Source organism: Coenobita brevimanus, chromosome 112 (assembly GCF_032717465.1).
Source record: "Coenobita brevimanus isolate Jiangsu-jjx chromosome 112, ASM3271746v2, whole genome shotgun sequence".
NCBI classification, from domain to species: domain Eukaryota; kingdom Metazoa; phylum Arthropoda; class Malacostraca; order Decapoda; family Coenobitidae; genus Coenobita; species Coenobita brevimanus.
In genome coordinates this window covers 919,126-935,810 of record NC_137065.1, presented here as the reverse complement: position 1 = coordinate 935,810, position 16,685 = coordinate 919,126, and the positions used below count along the sequence as shown (strand labels likewise).

The 16,685-nt window shown below is 43.7% G+C and overlaps 1 protein-coding gene across 1 annotated transcript; it reads right to left on the bottom strand.

Moving 5' to 3' along the window:
* Positions 1-8,918: 8,918 nt before the first annotated feature.
* Positions 8,919-14,118, bottom strand: LOC145418036 (uncharacterized). Its single transcript, XM_080286570.1, has 6 exons — positions 14,109-14,118; positions 12,698-12,836; positions 10,890-11,028; positions 10,488-10,680; positions 9,643-9,806; positions 8,919-9,209 (listed from the first exon to the last, which is right to left on the bottom strand). Exons 1-6 carry the CDS (start codon positions 14,116-14,118, stop codon positions 8,919-8,921), a joined length of 936 nt encoding a protein of 311 aa, XP_080142696.1.
* Between the last annotated feature and the right edge of the window lie 2,567 nt (positions 14,119-16,685).

Here is a 16,685-nt window from a genome sequence, read left to right as displayed (position 1 = left end):
AGATGGCGGGCATGGTCGGGGCGCCATCAATGTTACTTTATGCATACTTACTACCTTCCAGTGTGGTAAGTGGTGGCGGCCACCATCCACTCACCTGATGCACTGCTGCCTACTTCCTCTTTCACCTTTATTCTCCTGTGCCTGCCCTCCTCATCATATTTCTTCCATCCTTCCTGTCACATTTAGCACACTTCTTTCCACTTCATGTTCAACACTGAGTGACAACCCTATTGGTTTCCTGTAACCCTGGAAACATTTACGACGCTGGGTAGTAACCATATAACCAAACAACGGGATGATGTGGAGGCGGCTACTATGATGTCCCTGTTAATTGGGTGAATAGATGCAAATGCGCGTCCGTCCGGACACCAAACCTGCACATTCTTCCCGCGCCTCGTTGTGGCCAGGTGTTGGCTGTCGCAAGGGAACATCGGTTCACTGCAAGGGATGGCCATGCAGGTGCAACTGCTTGCCTGCCATTGACGGGCCTCATCGGTCAGACAGACCGGTGTTACTCAACAACAACTACCTTTCAAGCTATTTAAAGGTCACCTAGTCCCTTTAAAGATGCTGTAATACATATATTTCCAAAGCTGATTCTGCTAAGCTATTGACTAGCTTCCAGGAATATGAACTGGATGGCGCGTGAGGCAAGGTAAGCGAGTGTCACTTGTTTATCAGCGGCATAAACACAGCGCCTTGTACCTGGCTGGCTTGGCTTGGCTTTTCTCTCTTCTCAGAGTCCAAACACCATCGTTCACTGAGTCCCCCACCTGCGTAGCGGTTCTGTACTTACCCTTTATTTATTTCCCAGTTCTGGCTTGGGTAGTTTCTGAACTGATGCGCAGATACGCCCTTCAGTTACCTCATTTCAAATTCAGTCTAAATCCCTTCCCCCTCAAAAAACCCTACTGCAACCTAACCTATAATCTTTTCACTTTATCCCGGCCTAAAAATGCCATCCGTCCAATTTAAATCCTGAGTTGTAACAAGAGACTTAAATGGGGAATATAATGCTAGTCACGAAGAAGAGCTATGGAAAGATGTCGAGCCGCGGTACTGCCTCATCCTGCCACTTGAGCTGCGAGATAAGGGCTTCAAAAGGACGAAAATCTTGGCGAAGTTCAGGTGAGGGAAGTATAGACGTCTTAGTATTTAAATCTGCTACGCCTCCTCCTCCTCCTCTTCCTGTTTCTTATAATTCCTTTGCACCTCTTCCTCCTCCTCCTTCTTATTATCCACACACAGCAACAAGCCCTTTCTTTCCTCCTCCCCACTTCTCCACACACACACACACACACACACACACACACACACACACACACACACACACACACACACACACACACACACACACACACACACACACGTTATTTTTTCCCCGTATTTTCTACCTTGGTTTCGTTCACTCGCCTGGGATTCACCATAATGTCATATCCGTTTGTTTTTTTCGAGATTGTTTCGTTTCCGTCCCATACACACACATACAGACACATGCACGGCCACACACACACACACACACACACACACACACACACACACACACACACACACACGCACACCGACCAAAACAACCCTGGTTCTTCCTTCGCCAGCGCAGGTTTCATAGCACTATCTATCTATATATATCTACCTATCTGTCTATCTCTACCCAGACGCCTTCCTCCCGTAATCACCTCCACCTTCCCCTCCCCCCCCATATACCTCTCCACCCCATCCCTCCATTTCATTGTGTCTCCCCTTCCCCTTACCCCATCTCCTTCACTCACATATACCCTCTTCTTGTAAGTCTCTCCATTCTCTCCACCTCAAACACATACACTCTCCTAGTCAGTCTCTCCACTCGGCCTAACACAGAACAGAGTACCCGCCTGCAATACACAAAATAAATCGCCTAGGAAAAGGTGTTACGGAGCCTTAGGACTATCTAACAGTGTATTAAGTGAAGACAGGATATTACTATGGCTTAATAGCGTAAAGATAGTTATGTAATAGTACACACACACACACACACACACACACACACACACACACACACACACACACACACACACACACACACACACACACATTAGTTAGGTAATACTACATACATACACACACATATACATACATACACACACACATACATTCACATATACATACATACAATAGGTCTAAACTACTCTTGACACATGTACACACAAGGGTCTATATATACACACACATGCCTACAAAAACACACACAGGCGTACATACAGGCTACACACACATACAAATACACATGTACGAACCTACATAAGCTCCTACACACACACACACACACACACACATCAGTACAAGCTACATCTTTGACCTTTGCGACTAAGAACCAGTAAGCGAAGGACGGTACGCTGTGTAAGGTATTCTTGGGGAGGAGGAGGATTATGATAACAGATTCGTGTTTGTTATAATCCACAATAACACTTCCACTAATGATGATGATGATGATGATGATGGTGATGATGGTGGTGGTGATGATGATGATGATGATGATGATGATGATGATGATGATGATGATGGTGATGATGATGACTGATTATTAAGGCTACAGCAATAATTACTGTTTCCTAATAATGATGATAATGACGGTGATAATGATGATAATGATGACTATGATGTTAACGATATAACTATGCTAATTACTCATCTTATACTGTTTTCAGTGCTGGTGTTTGTCCTATCCACACCACCACCACCGCTAACACCACTACTAACACCACCACCAACACCACTAACCCATCACCACCACCACCACCAACACCACTACCCATACCAGCACCAACACCACTACCCACACCACCACCAGCACTAACACCACCATTAACACCACTACCGGCATTAACACCACCACTAACACCACTACCAACACCCCCACTAATACCACTAACACCATCACCACCACTAACACCACATCATCACTAACATCACCAGCAGCAATAACACCACCACTACCACCATCACCAGCACCACTAACACCACTACCCTCACCACCACTAACACCACTACCCTCACCACCACTAACACCATCACCACTAACCCATCACCATCACCACTAACAAAGCCGTGGCCTCCTAACATCCCTACTCATTTCCGTTGAGTTATCTTGGAAGGACAGTTGTCAGGGAGTAAGGCACCCATAATGAATATTACGAAGTTTATCAATTATCTTCTGTATCCATTCACGAAGAAGAAAATGAAGATGATGATGATGATGATGATGATGATGATGATGAAGAGGAGGAGGAGAAGGAGGAGGAGGAGGAGGAAGAGGAGGAAAAGATGGCATGTAGAAAAGCTGACCAAAAAAGTCGCTGGATTTACGGGACTGAGAAATTCGCCAAAAGTATTACAGTGTTGGTGCAAACATATGTAGTTTTATGAAAAGTCAAAAATAAAAACTTTAGTGGATAAAAAAATCACTCAAACTGAACAGACCACACACAATAGTTTTAAAGTTGGCATTTCGAGAGGCTGCTGTAAACGTGGGTAGATTTAGGCTAAGTCGAAAGCAAAAACGATTGACATAAACATTCAAAATTTATTTGTCACAAAACTGTCTCTAAGTTGATGATGGAAATATGGGTAAAACTGTCATGTCAAAAACGAAAATCTGTATAAAACTGAATAAAAAGAACTTACTGAACACGAAACACTATCTTGCTTCGAGTTGCGTATGGAAAAGGTATGTTTAAGAAGACCAAGTGGGGAGTGGGAGAGCGGCGGAGAGACGTGTACTTCCCCTACGAAGGCTAGGCGGTGACTGAGCGAAGATGGGATGCTGAACTTCTGATTTCTGAAGGGGTGGGTTGCTTGTTTAGATTCATTCCTTACCACAACCATCATTACCACAGCCATACCCTACCACAACTGCCACACTCACCATCAGTATCAAAACTACTATATTTACCACACAACCACTAACACACCACATCATACAACCGACATTACTACCACAAGTCTCACCACATCCATACCGTACCACACCACCACTACCACTTCACCACATCTACGACCACTACCACACCTCCAGTACCATTATATCAACCACAACCACTACCACAACGCCACATCTCAATCAAAACACATCCACCACCACCACACCACACCACCACATCTACTACCACAATCACCACAGCCTTGAACCTACCACAACATCTATACAACATTTTTATCAATATTTTCATTTTGGTAAAGATCCCTAACTCCATCCAAGTGTTGTAAAATTGGAAGGCTGATTTGACTAGTAACCAAGGAGACGGCCCAGTTATGTCAAATGAAAACACACCACCTGCACCACCACACCACCTACACCATCACAGCCAATATCGATACTCGTTATGTCCTTACTCACTCTCTCTCTCTCCTGATCTCTCCTTAACTGATAACCTAATCTTATCTCATAATGTCTTGGGGATGTGTGTGTGTAATTCACCGGGTCGGTCAGGATCACTTGATGGTCGTGATCGTCAGCATTTACCCTCCAGGAAGGGAGCTGAGAGCTCATATAGTCCGATCTAAGGGCAAGGCAACACCTTCACACACGCACACACCCGTCTCCTTGCTCAAGGGGGACAGTAACCACCCACTTCGTCAGTGAAACTTTTCACAACCTGAGCGAGGCGCGAACTCCTATCTACCAGATGGCAAGCAAGAACGTTACCACTGCGCCAGCGAGCGGTGTCGCTGTTAGAGGGAGAGGGGCGCCCTGAATGAGGCGTGTGTGTGTGTGTGTGTGTGTGTGTGTGTGTGTAGTAGAACAGCTTGCACATATCAGGTGTATGCAAACCGCCGCAACAATGCATACAGTACATACATACATGCATATGGGAACATACATACATATAGACATACATTCATACATACATACATACATACATTCATACATACATACATACAGACATTCATACATACATACATCAAAGTAGTGTATATTATGGCAGGTAAACACTCCGGCTCCTATGACTCTCTCAGCTGAGTATATCACTGTGTAGTTCCTCCTGCCTATGACCTCCAGTCTTTTAAATGTAATGTGTCCAGGCATCTCGAAATGGGCAGATAATAGTAGTAGTAGTAGTAGTAGAAGAAGAAGTAGTAGTTGTAATAGCAGTAGTAAAGTAGTACGGTAGTAGTAGTAATAATAGTACTGTAATATAATAATAATAATAATAATAATAATAATAATAATAATAATAATAATAATAATAATAATAATAATAATAATAATAATAATAAGACTAATCCTCACCCCTGGCTCAGTTTAATCAGACAGGAAAATTCGGATAAGATAAACACATTACTCTTAATTTCGCCGTAAAACTAAAAAAATAAATAAATGAATAAACAAATAAAGTACACGTGCAGATAATCACTAAAAGTCAAGGGATTCTTATAAATCTACTTTTGATATTTAAAATTTTGAGGTATATTGGTCTAAAAAGAAAAGAGTATTATTTTTAGTTACGATATTGAGTTATACAAGATTGTCCAAAAATAACGCTGCATTTATACTTCGCTGGCTGATTTCTTGTATGTTGTGGGTATGGTTAAGTTAATGTTATCAGTGTCTATCCTGCATCATTTAGTCCTACTCCCACTGCCACACCCACGCCCACACCAGCATCATTTATTCATTTCCTACTGCCACACCCACGCCCACACCAGCATCATTTATTCATTTCCTACTCCCACACCCACACCCACGCCCACACCAGCATCATTTATTCATTTCCTACTCCCATGCCACATCCACGCCCACACCAGCATCATTCATTTATTTCCTACTCCCACACCCACGCCCACACCAGCATCATTGTTTATTTCCTACTCCCACTGCCACACCCACGCCCACACCCGCAGAGTGAGCCGTCCTCGCAAGACAAAATAACCCCATATGAGTTTATGTATTCCTTTTGCACTAACCTGGCCAAGATTTTCGTCCTTTTGCGGCTTATTTCTCGTAGCTCAGTGGCATGAAAAGACAATATTACAGCTCTACACCCTTTCCATCGCACTTCTTTGTGACTAGCATTGCATTCTAGTGCTAATTTGTTGCAAAAGGTGAGCACTGAAGATGGAGAGATGGCAACTGTAGGCCACGTTAAAGAAAGAAAAACTGAAAAGTGTCGCATTGTGTGTGTTAAGTGTTCACCCTACGCTGTGAAGTGTTTGACAGGTATATAAGTAACATCAAAGAAAGGCGTTATATACACGTAACATTATACAGAACTTATGCTTATAGGAGAGCAAATAAACACGGCTTTTGAAGTTTAATTAGCCTTCCTGGTTTCTTAGACATTCTTATTGTGATCATAACTATACCCAATCTATCAATCTATCTATCTACCTATCTGTCTATAAGCATAAATACTCTTAAAGCATCCCAATTAGAAAAGTGTGGCAAATCAAATAATGATAATGATAATAATAATAGTTATGCTTATTATTCTGGCATATTATTATCAAACAGGGAATGAAGTACAAGTGATATGAGTGACTGACTGACTGGAGAGAGAGAGAGAGAGAGAGAGAGAGAGAGAGAGAGAGAGAGAGAGAGAGAGAGAGACACACACACACACACACACACACACACACACACACACACGCGCGCGCGCGCGCGCAAATGATGAGGTGAACGAGAGTTGTGGTAAGGTTTGAGGAAAAGTGCCTTGAGATAGTCTGGCTGTGTGAGGGGAATGGGGAGTGAGAGACTGACAAGGAGACTGTGCGAGTGAGGTGGAGGGGGAGAGAGGGAGAGGGAGATCGAGAATGAGGTGGACAGGTATTTGAGGGTGGTGGGTTGGAGGGAGCGCAGCCTGACAGTGAAGAACCTGGTGATATGGAAGTAATTTTTTCGTGGCCTACCCCTCCAGGATTAAAGCGTCAGGCAATAGATAGATAGATAGACAGATAGACAGATAGGCTGATAAATTAGACAGATACGCAGATAACTAGAGACATACAGCTATAGATATATCGGTCGGCAGAGAGAGAAAGACAGCCAGACAGGATGGTAGACAGACTAACAGATATTCAGACAGCCAGACAAGCAGATAAACAAACAGACAGAGAGACGGAAAGGAACAGACAATTATCCCGTGTCTGCCTGGTCTATATCGAATCTCCTTGGTTTCTAGGGGGCAACAACCACGGCCGCCATGTTGTGACGTCAGAGAGGCGGGAAGCACAGATGACGTCACGAGTTGTTTACATCCTGTCCTTCCTACCCAAGTTGATTCTATGTCAATCACTCACTCACACTCACTCAATCACTCACTCAATCACTCAATGGCATTTCCTGTTCAGTATTATTATTTTCCTACTCTCTTAGCCTAATAAAAATAATTCGTTATGTTTAAAATAAGAAAAAAGTGCGTTCATAACAGATTAGTATTTGTATCTGCATCTGCACGTTTAGATGATGATAATAATGATGATGATGATGATGTCTATTTCTCTCTCTCTCTCTCTCTCTTTCAAGATTATGATGGCTAATCACCCTTCTCTCTCACGATGATGATGATACCTAATCCACTGTCCTCTCTCTCTCTCTCTCTCTGTCTATGTATCTGTCTGTTTGTGTCTGTCTGTCTCTCTCCCCTCTCTCATGATGTCTATTCTCTCTCTTCCCCCACCTCTCTCTCTCTCTCTCTCTCTCTCTCTCTCTCTCTCCCTCTCCTCTCTCTCTCTTCACACACACACACACACACACACACACACACACACACACACACACACACACACACACACACAGACTGGTATTTCCTCTCCAGTCATAATTTTCCTTCCTCTTAATAGGTGCTTGACTCTATCGCTTGCCTAAGAACGTTGGTGTTGACATTAAATATGATACGTGTTAATGAAGGGGTGGATTTAAGATGAATGACTTCCTTTGAGGTTGATTATAACATTAAATACAATTATGTTTATGTTATTATTATTATTATTATTATTAGTAGTAGTAGTAGTAGTTGTTGTAGCAGTAGTATTGGGTAGGTAAACAGACAGGTAGAGAGAGAGAGAGAGAGAGAGAGAGAGAGAGACGCTTCCTTCCTGCTCTAATTATTTTCCCACTCTCTCGGTTTGGTACAATTGTTTGGGTTTGAGGACAATATTTACTTGAAGCGCTTTTCATCTGGGATGTTTTCCTTTTCACGGCTCAAGGACACGACACGGCAAGGCAAGACAGGGCAGGGTAGGGTAAGGTAGGGTAGGGTAGGGTAGGGTAGCGTAGGGTAGGGTAGGGTAGGGTAAGGAAGGGTAGGGTAGAGTAGGGTAGGGTAGGGTAAGGGGTAGGGTAGGGCAGGGTAGATCTATCTATCTATCTATATACCTAGGCTGCTTCCCCCAAGGAAAGGGAGGTAGCCGAGACAGGACGACTCACTCTCCATTTACTCATCCATTCAAACACATTCATTCGCATCTTAGCCCCAAAGGGGAGAACGGACAGATCCTCACCGCATCACACCGCACAAGGGTCAACTGCGCAATGCAAGCAGTGACATCCACAGCAGGGCCCGACAGCAGAACTGGTTTACCCCTGCCACATCATAACAGACCCATCCCCTTACCCGCACCTGACCTAACTAGCTGATCAGACCAAATGCGGGAGAATATCCCCTCAGGGCTGCGTCATCACTTATTCATTCACAATTTCTCTCCATTTATTTCTGTCACGCACAGCCACTCTTCCTTGCTCAACAGACATCCCTCTCGCATCCAGCGCTCTCTTCACACTGTCCATCCATCCTATTCGTGGTCTTCCTCTCAGTCTTACACCTCTCACATCAGATAAGGACAAGATAAGGACAAGAAAAGGAATGGAATGGAATGGAAGGGAAGGGCAGGGCACGGCAGGGAAGGGTAGCACAAGGCAGGGCAGGGAAGGGAAAGAAAGGAATTCAAGTACAGGGCGATGCGGAGTGTGGATCAAGGAGAGGCGTGCACATATGGTTAAGCAACATCTCCACGTACTCCTGTATCACTATATTCCCCACGTGCATCCTGTCCTTGCACGCCCACCACCGCAGCTTATCGTGCCTCGGTTCTTTCGTGCATGCGTCCAGGTAGGCGTCCGACAGCGGGATAGTCGAGTCCCAGAGCACCACCCTGCTCTCTGACAAGGCCTCCAGTGCAGCGTGGTTGTAAAGGTCGAGATTCTCCTTCGTATGAAAATCAGTTCCTTCCATCCCCTGTCGACAGTGATGATGGCAAGTTAGATCAGGTTAGGTCTGGTGAGACTAGGTTAGAGTGGCATCTGATAGGGGTATGGCCGAGTCCCTAAAACGTTTTCTAGCGCTTGTAAATGCCACCACTGTACGCTGTGTGCATATCAATGCCTTGCTTTCCTTCAGTAGAAACGCAATCCCAGTTTCAATCTTCGTTCTGATGCCGTCAAGTTTGGGTATGTAATGCTACCTTCTGCTAGGTTAGGTTAGAATGTTACACTATATCAAGCTAGGTTAGGCAAGATTAGATTTGGTTATGTTCCATCAGCACAGGCTAGGTTAGGTTACATTAGATAAGGCTAATTTTGGTTAGGTTAAGATAAGGTATGTTAGACTAAAGTAGGTTAGGTTGGTCTTGGTTGTCAGGTTAGTGAAGTACAAGAGATGGGGTACTCACGGCGATGTGGTCCTGCAGCTTGTATATAACTGTGCTGTGTTCTGCTGCGGCTGCAAGGAGAGGTGCCAAGGCGTACATGTGCTGTCTGTAAACTGACACGGCCTCATGTACACCCTCCTTGTTGTACAGCTTGGTCGTGTTCTTGATCCAGTGTAGCACCCCGCCTGAAGTGAAGGGAATCATCATCATCATCATCATTATTATCATCATCATCAACAACAGCCTCCAATATTTACCTCCATATACTAATCGGATGATGCTAATGAAGTTGATGATAATGATGATGATGGTGATGCAGTCTGTAAATCATCATCATCATCATCATCATCTTTCCCTGTTTAGTTGCTGGATATAGAAACAGCGTGTGAATGGTGGAGAAAGAGAAGAGGACAGAGGAGGAAGTGGTGGAAGGAATGGTGGAGGGAGGAGTGAAGATGGAGATAAATGGTGGAGGAATGAGGGATGGAAGGATGGATGGGAGAGAGAGCGGTGGAGAAAGGGGTGGATGGTGGAGAGAGAAGCAGAGTGAGATGTGGAGGGAGGAGTAGAGAGAGGGTGGAGAGAGAAAGGTGGATGGTGGAGGGAGGAGTAGAGAGAGGGTGGAGGGAGGAGTAGAGAGAGGGTGGAGAGAGAAGGGTAGATGATGGAGGGAGGAGTAGAGAGAGGGTGGAGAGAGAAGGATAGATGATGGAGGGAGGAGTAGAGAGAGGGTGGAGAGAGAAGGGTACGTGATGGAGGGAGGAGTAGAGAGAGGGTGGAGAGAGAAGGGTACATGATGGAGGAAGGAGTAGAGAGAGGGTGGAGAGAAAAAGGTGGAAGGAGGAAGAGAGGCTGTCAGTACTAACCTGTCAGTAGTAGGGCGGGTGGAGGGTGGATGCGGTGGATGGTAGGGCGGATGATGTGGGGTAGGCGGGTAAGCATGGGGTCCCAGTGGTAGGTAAGGCAAAGGGGGAGGTCCAAATGGCGTACTATCAGCGTCTGGCCGTGGATAGTCTTTCTCCTGGTGGCGAATAGTTGACTAATCTCCCGCCATTCACCCTGATGGAGAGGATGGTGATTAAGTCGTTTGAATTATCCAGAGTATACTGTACTGTTACTATTACTACTGCTACTACTACTACTACTAATAATAATAATAACAGTAATCATCATCAAAATAGTAAAACACACACACACACTACCACAGCCTACCACACCATCACAACCCAATCCACTCTCTCTCTCTCTCTCTCTCTCTCCCCACTCACCTCCGGGAATGAAGACAGGTGATATATGAGCCTTGGACTGGCCAATCGAGACACCAAGGCATCAAATATATTCCTTATATGCGAGTCTCCCACCATGACCCAGTGTATTGTGTCTCCTGGGTCATCCTCTTCTTCTCCTCTTCCTCCTCCTCTTCCTTCTTCTGATTCTTTTTCTTCTTCTGTTCCTTCTCCTCGTCTCCTCTTCCCTCTTCCTTCCACTAGACTCCTACCTCCTCTTCTTTTCTTTCCTACACCTTCTCTTTCCACCTGTCTTTCTCTAGTTCTTCCTCCTCCTCTTCTCTTTCCTCCTCCTCCTCCTTCTTCCACGTCACTCCTTCCTCTACCTCTTCCTCCTCTTGGTCTCGCTGTTTCTGGCCTCGTGTGTCCTCGTCTCCTATCCTTATCAGTCTGCAATCGTTGTCTGAATAAGAACATAAAGACATACAGTTAACTCCTTCAATAAAACGTTCCTTTCTTAAATAAAACGTTCCTTCAATAAAACGTTCCTTTCTTTAATAAAACGTTCCTTTCTTTAATAAAACGTTCTTTTCTTTAATATAACGTTCCTTCAATAAAACGTTCCCCTAATAAAACGTTCCTTCAATAAAACGTTCCTTTCTTCAACGTTCTGAGGCACACAGTGATTATCCTGTTGAATGCCTCATGGTGGGCTCCGTGCAGTCCAAACGTTGTACAGAGAGAGAGAGAGAGAGAGAGAGAGAGAGAGAGAGAGAGAGAGAGAGAGAGAGAGCAATCTTTCCTCAGTTTTCCCCACACTCACTTTTTCCACTATAGTCTTTTTTTCACCTAGCCCAGTTCCATCATATAAACACACCGCGACGATAGTAACATTACTGTATATGGCTTTTTTTATATAAAGAAATCTGAAGTATTACTAAGAATTTTGTTGGCGAAGTGAGTTTAGATGGAGTGCTGTGAGGTGATTCAATGACACGAAAATAATAATAATAATAATAATAATAATAATAGCAGCAGCAGCAGCAGTAGTAGTAATAGTAGTAGTAGTAGTAGTAGTAGTAGCAGTAGTGGTAGTAGTAGTAGTAACAATAATAATAATAATAATAATAATAATAATAATAATAATAATAATGATAATAATAATAATAATGATAATAATAATAACAATAATAATAATAATAATAATAATAATAAATAACAAATAATAATAACAATAATAATAATAATAAAATAAAAACAGACGGAAAAGTCAAAATGATTATCACTTGGTTGTGTGATGACTGCAGTAATAGATAGATAGATAGACTGACTGATAGGCAGATAGATAGATACATGAATACATACATACATTTACATATATTCATACAGACAGATAGATAGACAGGTAGACAGATAGGTAGATAGACAGATACAGATAGTTAGATAGATCGACAGACAGACTGACTGATAGGTAGATAGACAGATACAAGAATACATAAATACATACATTCATAGAGACAGACTGACAGACAGGTAGACTGATACAGACAGACAGATAGACAGATACAGATAGATAGACTGACTGACTGAATGATAGATAGATAGACAGATAAACATACATAGACAAACAGATGATAGATACAGACAGACAGACAGATAGATAGACAGGTAGACAGACACACAAGCAGACAGATAGACAGATAGACAGACTGATAGATATTCTGACTGACTGAATGATAGATAGATATAAACATACACAGACAAACAAATGATAGATACAGAGACAGACAGACAGATAGATAGGTAGACAGATAAGTAGATAGACGAATAGACATGATTCCTCCCCTCACCTGCCAGTTACTTTGTAGGCAGCTGTTGTGAAGCATAGGGAAATACGCGAAGAATTATGAGTGCGATAATCCAGCGTTCTACAACACCTATTTCGTGCAGTGAGGCGGGTGTAGGTGTAACAGCGCTGGGAGAGGGCCGCTGGGGTGTGGGAGGTGGGTGTGGGGTGGACGGCGAAGGAGGGGGCGTGAGGAGTCAGTGCAGGGTGAGGGATGGTTGGGTTGGGTGTGGGTGGAAAGTGGTGGGTAGTGGGGTTCTGTGTGGGTGTGGAGTGGGTGGTCATGAGAGATGGGTGTGGAGGGTAGGGGGTGGTGGTGGGGGCATGGAAGAATAACGGTGAAATTGGGTTAGGACGAACAAGAGAATTAGGCATGTCAGGCAGAACGGGTGCTAGGTGACTGGTGAGGTGGAGACGCAGGGTGAGGTTAGTGGAGTGTGGACTGGCGGAGTGGATGGATTTGGTGAGATTAGTGGAGTGCAGAGTGGTGGAGTGGGTGAGGTTGGTGGGCTGTGGTATAGTGTGGATGGGTATGGTGAGCCAGGTGGATTGTGGAGCGGTGGAGTGAGTGGATTTGGCAAGACTGGCTGGTTGTGGGAATGTAAAACGGGTGGATTTTGGGGGAGTGTGGATGGAGGTGGTTAGGTGGATAGGTTTGGACGTTCCGGCTGAGTGTGAGGTGGTGATGTTAGTGGGTTTCTTAGTGGTGATGGGAATGGGTGTTTGCCTGGTGAAGTGAAGTGGCTTTGGGTTGGTAATGGCGCGTGGGTTGGCAGGCAGCAGGTGGAAGAAAGGGTGGTGGTGGTGGTGGTAGGGGAGTATGAAGCGGGTGCTCCACCACACTGCCAACATCACCACCACTGCCAATAACAGTACAATTCTGCCACCACCATGCACCATCCTCCCTTCTGGTGATAGGTGGCTGATGAATCCTGAAAATTAATAGATAGATAAAGATATATATATAGGTAAAATGAACAAATAAATAAATAAATAAACATGTCTACATTACTCCTCTGCACACCAAATTTTAGGCCTCTTCCTACCTCCTTTATTCTCTGTCTCTCTCTCTCTTAACCTGCCTTCCTCCCCCCTCTTTCTTCACAGAGTATCCTCCTCCCCCCATTAAACCTCACCATCCATCACCATCCCAGCCCATCCCGCCCACTCTTCTCCAATCAACCCACTCATTTATTCTTTTCCCTTTTATTAATTATCCAAGCGAAATACCTCTTGCCTTTGATTATCCAGGTGAAATCCCTTTCCTCTGATTATCCAGGAGAAATCCCTCTTGCCTTTGATTATTCTGGCGAAATCCATCTGTTCCTTGATTATCCAGGAAAAATCCCTCTTTACTTTGACTACCCAGACAAAATACCTCTCGCCTTTGACTATCCAGGCGAAGTACCTCTTACCTTTGACCATCCTGGAGCAGATCTGCTCCGAGGGTGAAATGCCAATATGTTTCAAACCAACCACCTTTGGAACTAAAATAAGGTACAGTACGTACTGTAACACGCTAAGACCTTGCAAGATTGAGAAATGAATGATGTAAAGTTTGATTTCACAGGCCTATAGTCAGAGTATGCGATTGTTGGTGAATATGCACCTTCAGTGATATGCTGAAAAATATCTAGTATAAACGAAAGAATAGTAATCCTATAAATAAAACTGAATAAGAGATACTAGATGAAGTCCAAGGCATGCGGGTTCGTAAGAGTCCGGCGAAGAAGGAATAGTGTAGAAAGCAGTAAGCGGTGATAATGAAGAATCCTTGGGTGTAAATGAAAGCAGTACGTCTAATAATAAAAACGAATAAGAGGTACATGATTAAGTTAATGCTAGACCTGTCTGAGAATGTTGACCAAATTTCGTCGACTCAGAACTGCACACACAGCAAGACAACACTACGATCTCAGGCGTGGGAATGTAGGGGTTACGCGCCATAAATTCACAAAAATCGCTAAACTTCTTAATAAGGGCTAGAGTGATAATAGGTACAAATCAGCTCGGTATATCACGACAAAAATGCAGTAATACCTATAATACCACTATGATGTTTACTGTACCACTATGATGTCCATAATACCACTAAAATCTCTAATCTATTGCTAATATCACTTCGCTAGCTATATCCAGATTTGGCGCCAACTTGAGAATATCTTTACATCTGGAGCCTTTATTATAACTTTCTTCGGTTTAATCTGTGCCAGTGATTGCTTGTATTTAGGCTTGTCTTTACTCAGTTTTTATTCTTCTATCACTCGAACTTGGCCCAGATTTTCGTTCTTTTGTGGATTGCTACACGTAGCTCAGTGGCGAAGGAAAAAAATACAACTCTATCCACAACACTTCTTTGTGACTAGCATTATATTCTACTGTTAATCTACAACTCCGTATTCAAGAAGGCAACTTTAGGCCAAGTAGGAGTAAAAGGGGGTATAGCACTATTTTCCAGTTAGACAATAGTATGACTCTGCATCCTTTCCACAGCACTTCTCGTGACTAACATCATATTTTTTGGTGTTAATCTACTGCTACAAATCCGCATTACCGATGGAGAGAAGGCAATTATTTTAGACCAAGTAAAAAGTAGATAGCAACCGCGATCGCTAAACTGGCAACACTGCGGGCTATTTCAGGTGTTTTATAGGCAGAAAATGCTTACCCAACATCACCTGCGCCAGCGGGTACTAATTGAAACTCCTCGATGAGTCTGCGTTTTTTTTTTTTTTTTTTTTTTACCGTTTCAGTAAGATTTTTTGTCTACTTTTCCTATACTGTTTGCTCTCTCTCTCTCATGAACTTCTAAAAGCAAATCCTTTACTTAAAACCTTCCCACAGCATCCCTCATCCACCACTTTCACCTCACCCTGCCACACCATCCAACACAAGCCCATCTCACCCGCTCCTCTCTTGCCATTCCAGCCTTTACACACTCCCTTACATACAACCTGTATTTAATCACTCACGTAGTCCAGTTTCCATGCAATGTTAATGAGTCTAGCATATCCTAGAGAGTAATAACAGACTCGTTCTATAATAACTTGGCCTGAAATTGCCACCTCTATCTTGAATGCTCCACTGACAATGGATTAGCACCAAACTATGATGCTAGTCAGGAAAAAGTCCTATAGAGCAGATGAGGAGCTGTAGCACTGCCGTTTTCGTGTCTCTGAGCTATGTGAAATAAACTGCAAAAGGATGAGAACCTGGGCCATGATGAAGTGATAGAAATATAGTTGTAACCCCAGGCTCGCCTGCATCTGAACATGAACCCAACAAACAGGTCCAAGCCGCCTTTTTGCCGCTGTTCACCATCCTCCTTTTGGGGGATAGAGAGGGAGTTGAGGGGTGTTTGTATAACCAGGCACCCGAACTGCCTGCTTATACTAATGCCACCACATGAAGGCATCCCTCTCCAGCACCATATCCCAAGGAACAAACTGTAGCTATGTGGGATAGTGGAGTGCGACAAATGGGTGCAGAAAGTGAAAAGTGTGAACGTTGGGGATAGCGTTGCAAAAGGCAGACCAATAAAGACCTGGGACAAGGTCATACAGTGTGGCCTAAGGGATATGGAACTGAACAGGGAGATGCCACAGACTAAGCAGTGTGGACAGCCGTCATTAGGTGACCAAGGCTGACACTTGCAAGCATGTTGGAGCCTTCATAAATGATGATACAACAGTGCATTTGTTGTAACCTGACATAGATCCCTAACCCCTCTCTGCTCAGCTGATGGCCACATACAGTCAAACGGGAGTGCTGATTTGACTATGTGCTTTTGACTATAACTGGGTCTACAGATGCCATTTGTTAATTCTCTGCTGTATTATGAGCTGTAATAATAAACTGACACTAGAATATGATGCTAATCACAAAGATGTGCAACAGAAAAGATATTTAACCATTGTTTTTTTTTTTCTTTTCTTTTTTGCACCGTTACATAAAATAACCTGCAGTGACAAAAACCTGGGCCATGTTAAGGC

What these genes read in the sequence shown, in the direction of transcription:
- LOC145418036 (XM_080286570.1), bottom strand. An exon ending in GCCTACAAAGTAACTGGCAG is followed by an intron (nt 11,029 to 12,697) that starts GTGAGGGGAGGA and finishes AGGAGGAGGAAG; the next exon opens with AGGAGAAGAAGAGGATGACC. An exon ending in AGCTGCAGGACCACATCGCC is followed by an intron (nt 9,210 to 9,642) that starts GTGAGTACCCCA and finishes CACTGTCGACAG; the next exon opens with GGGATGGAAGGAACTGATTT.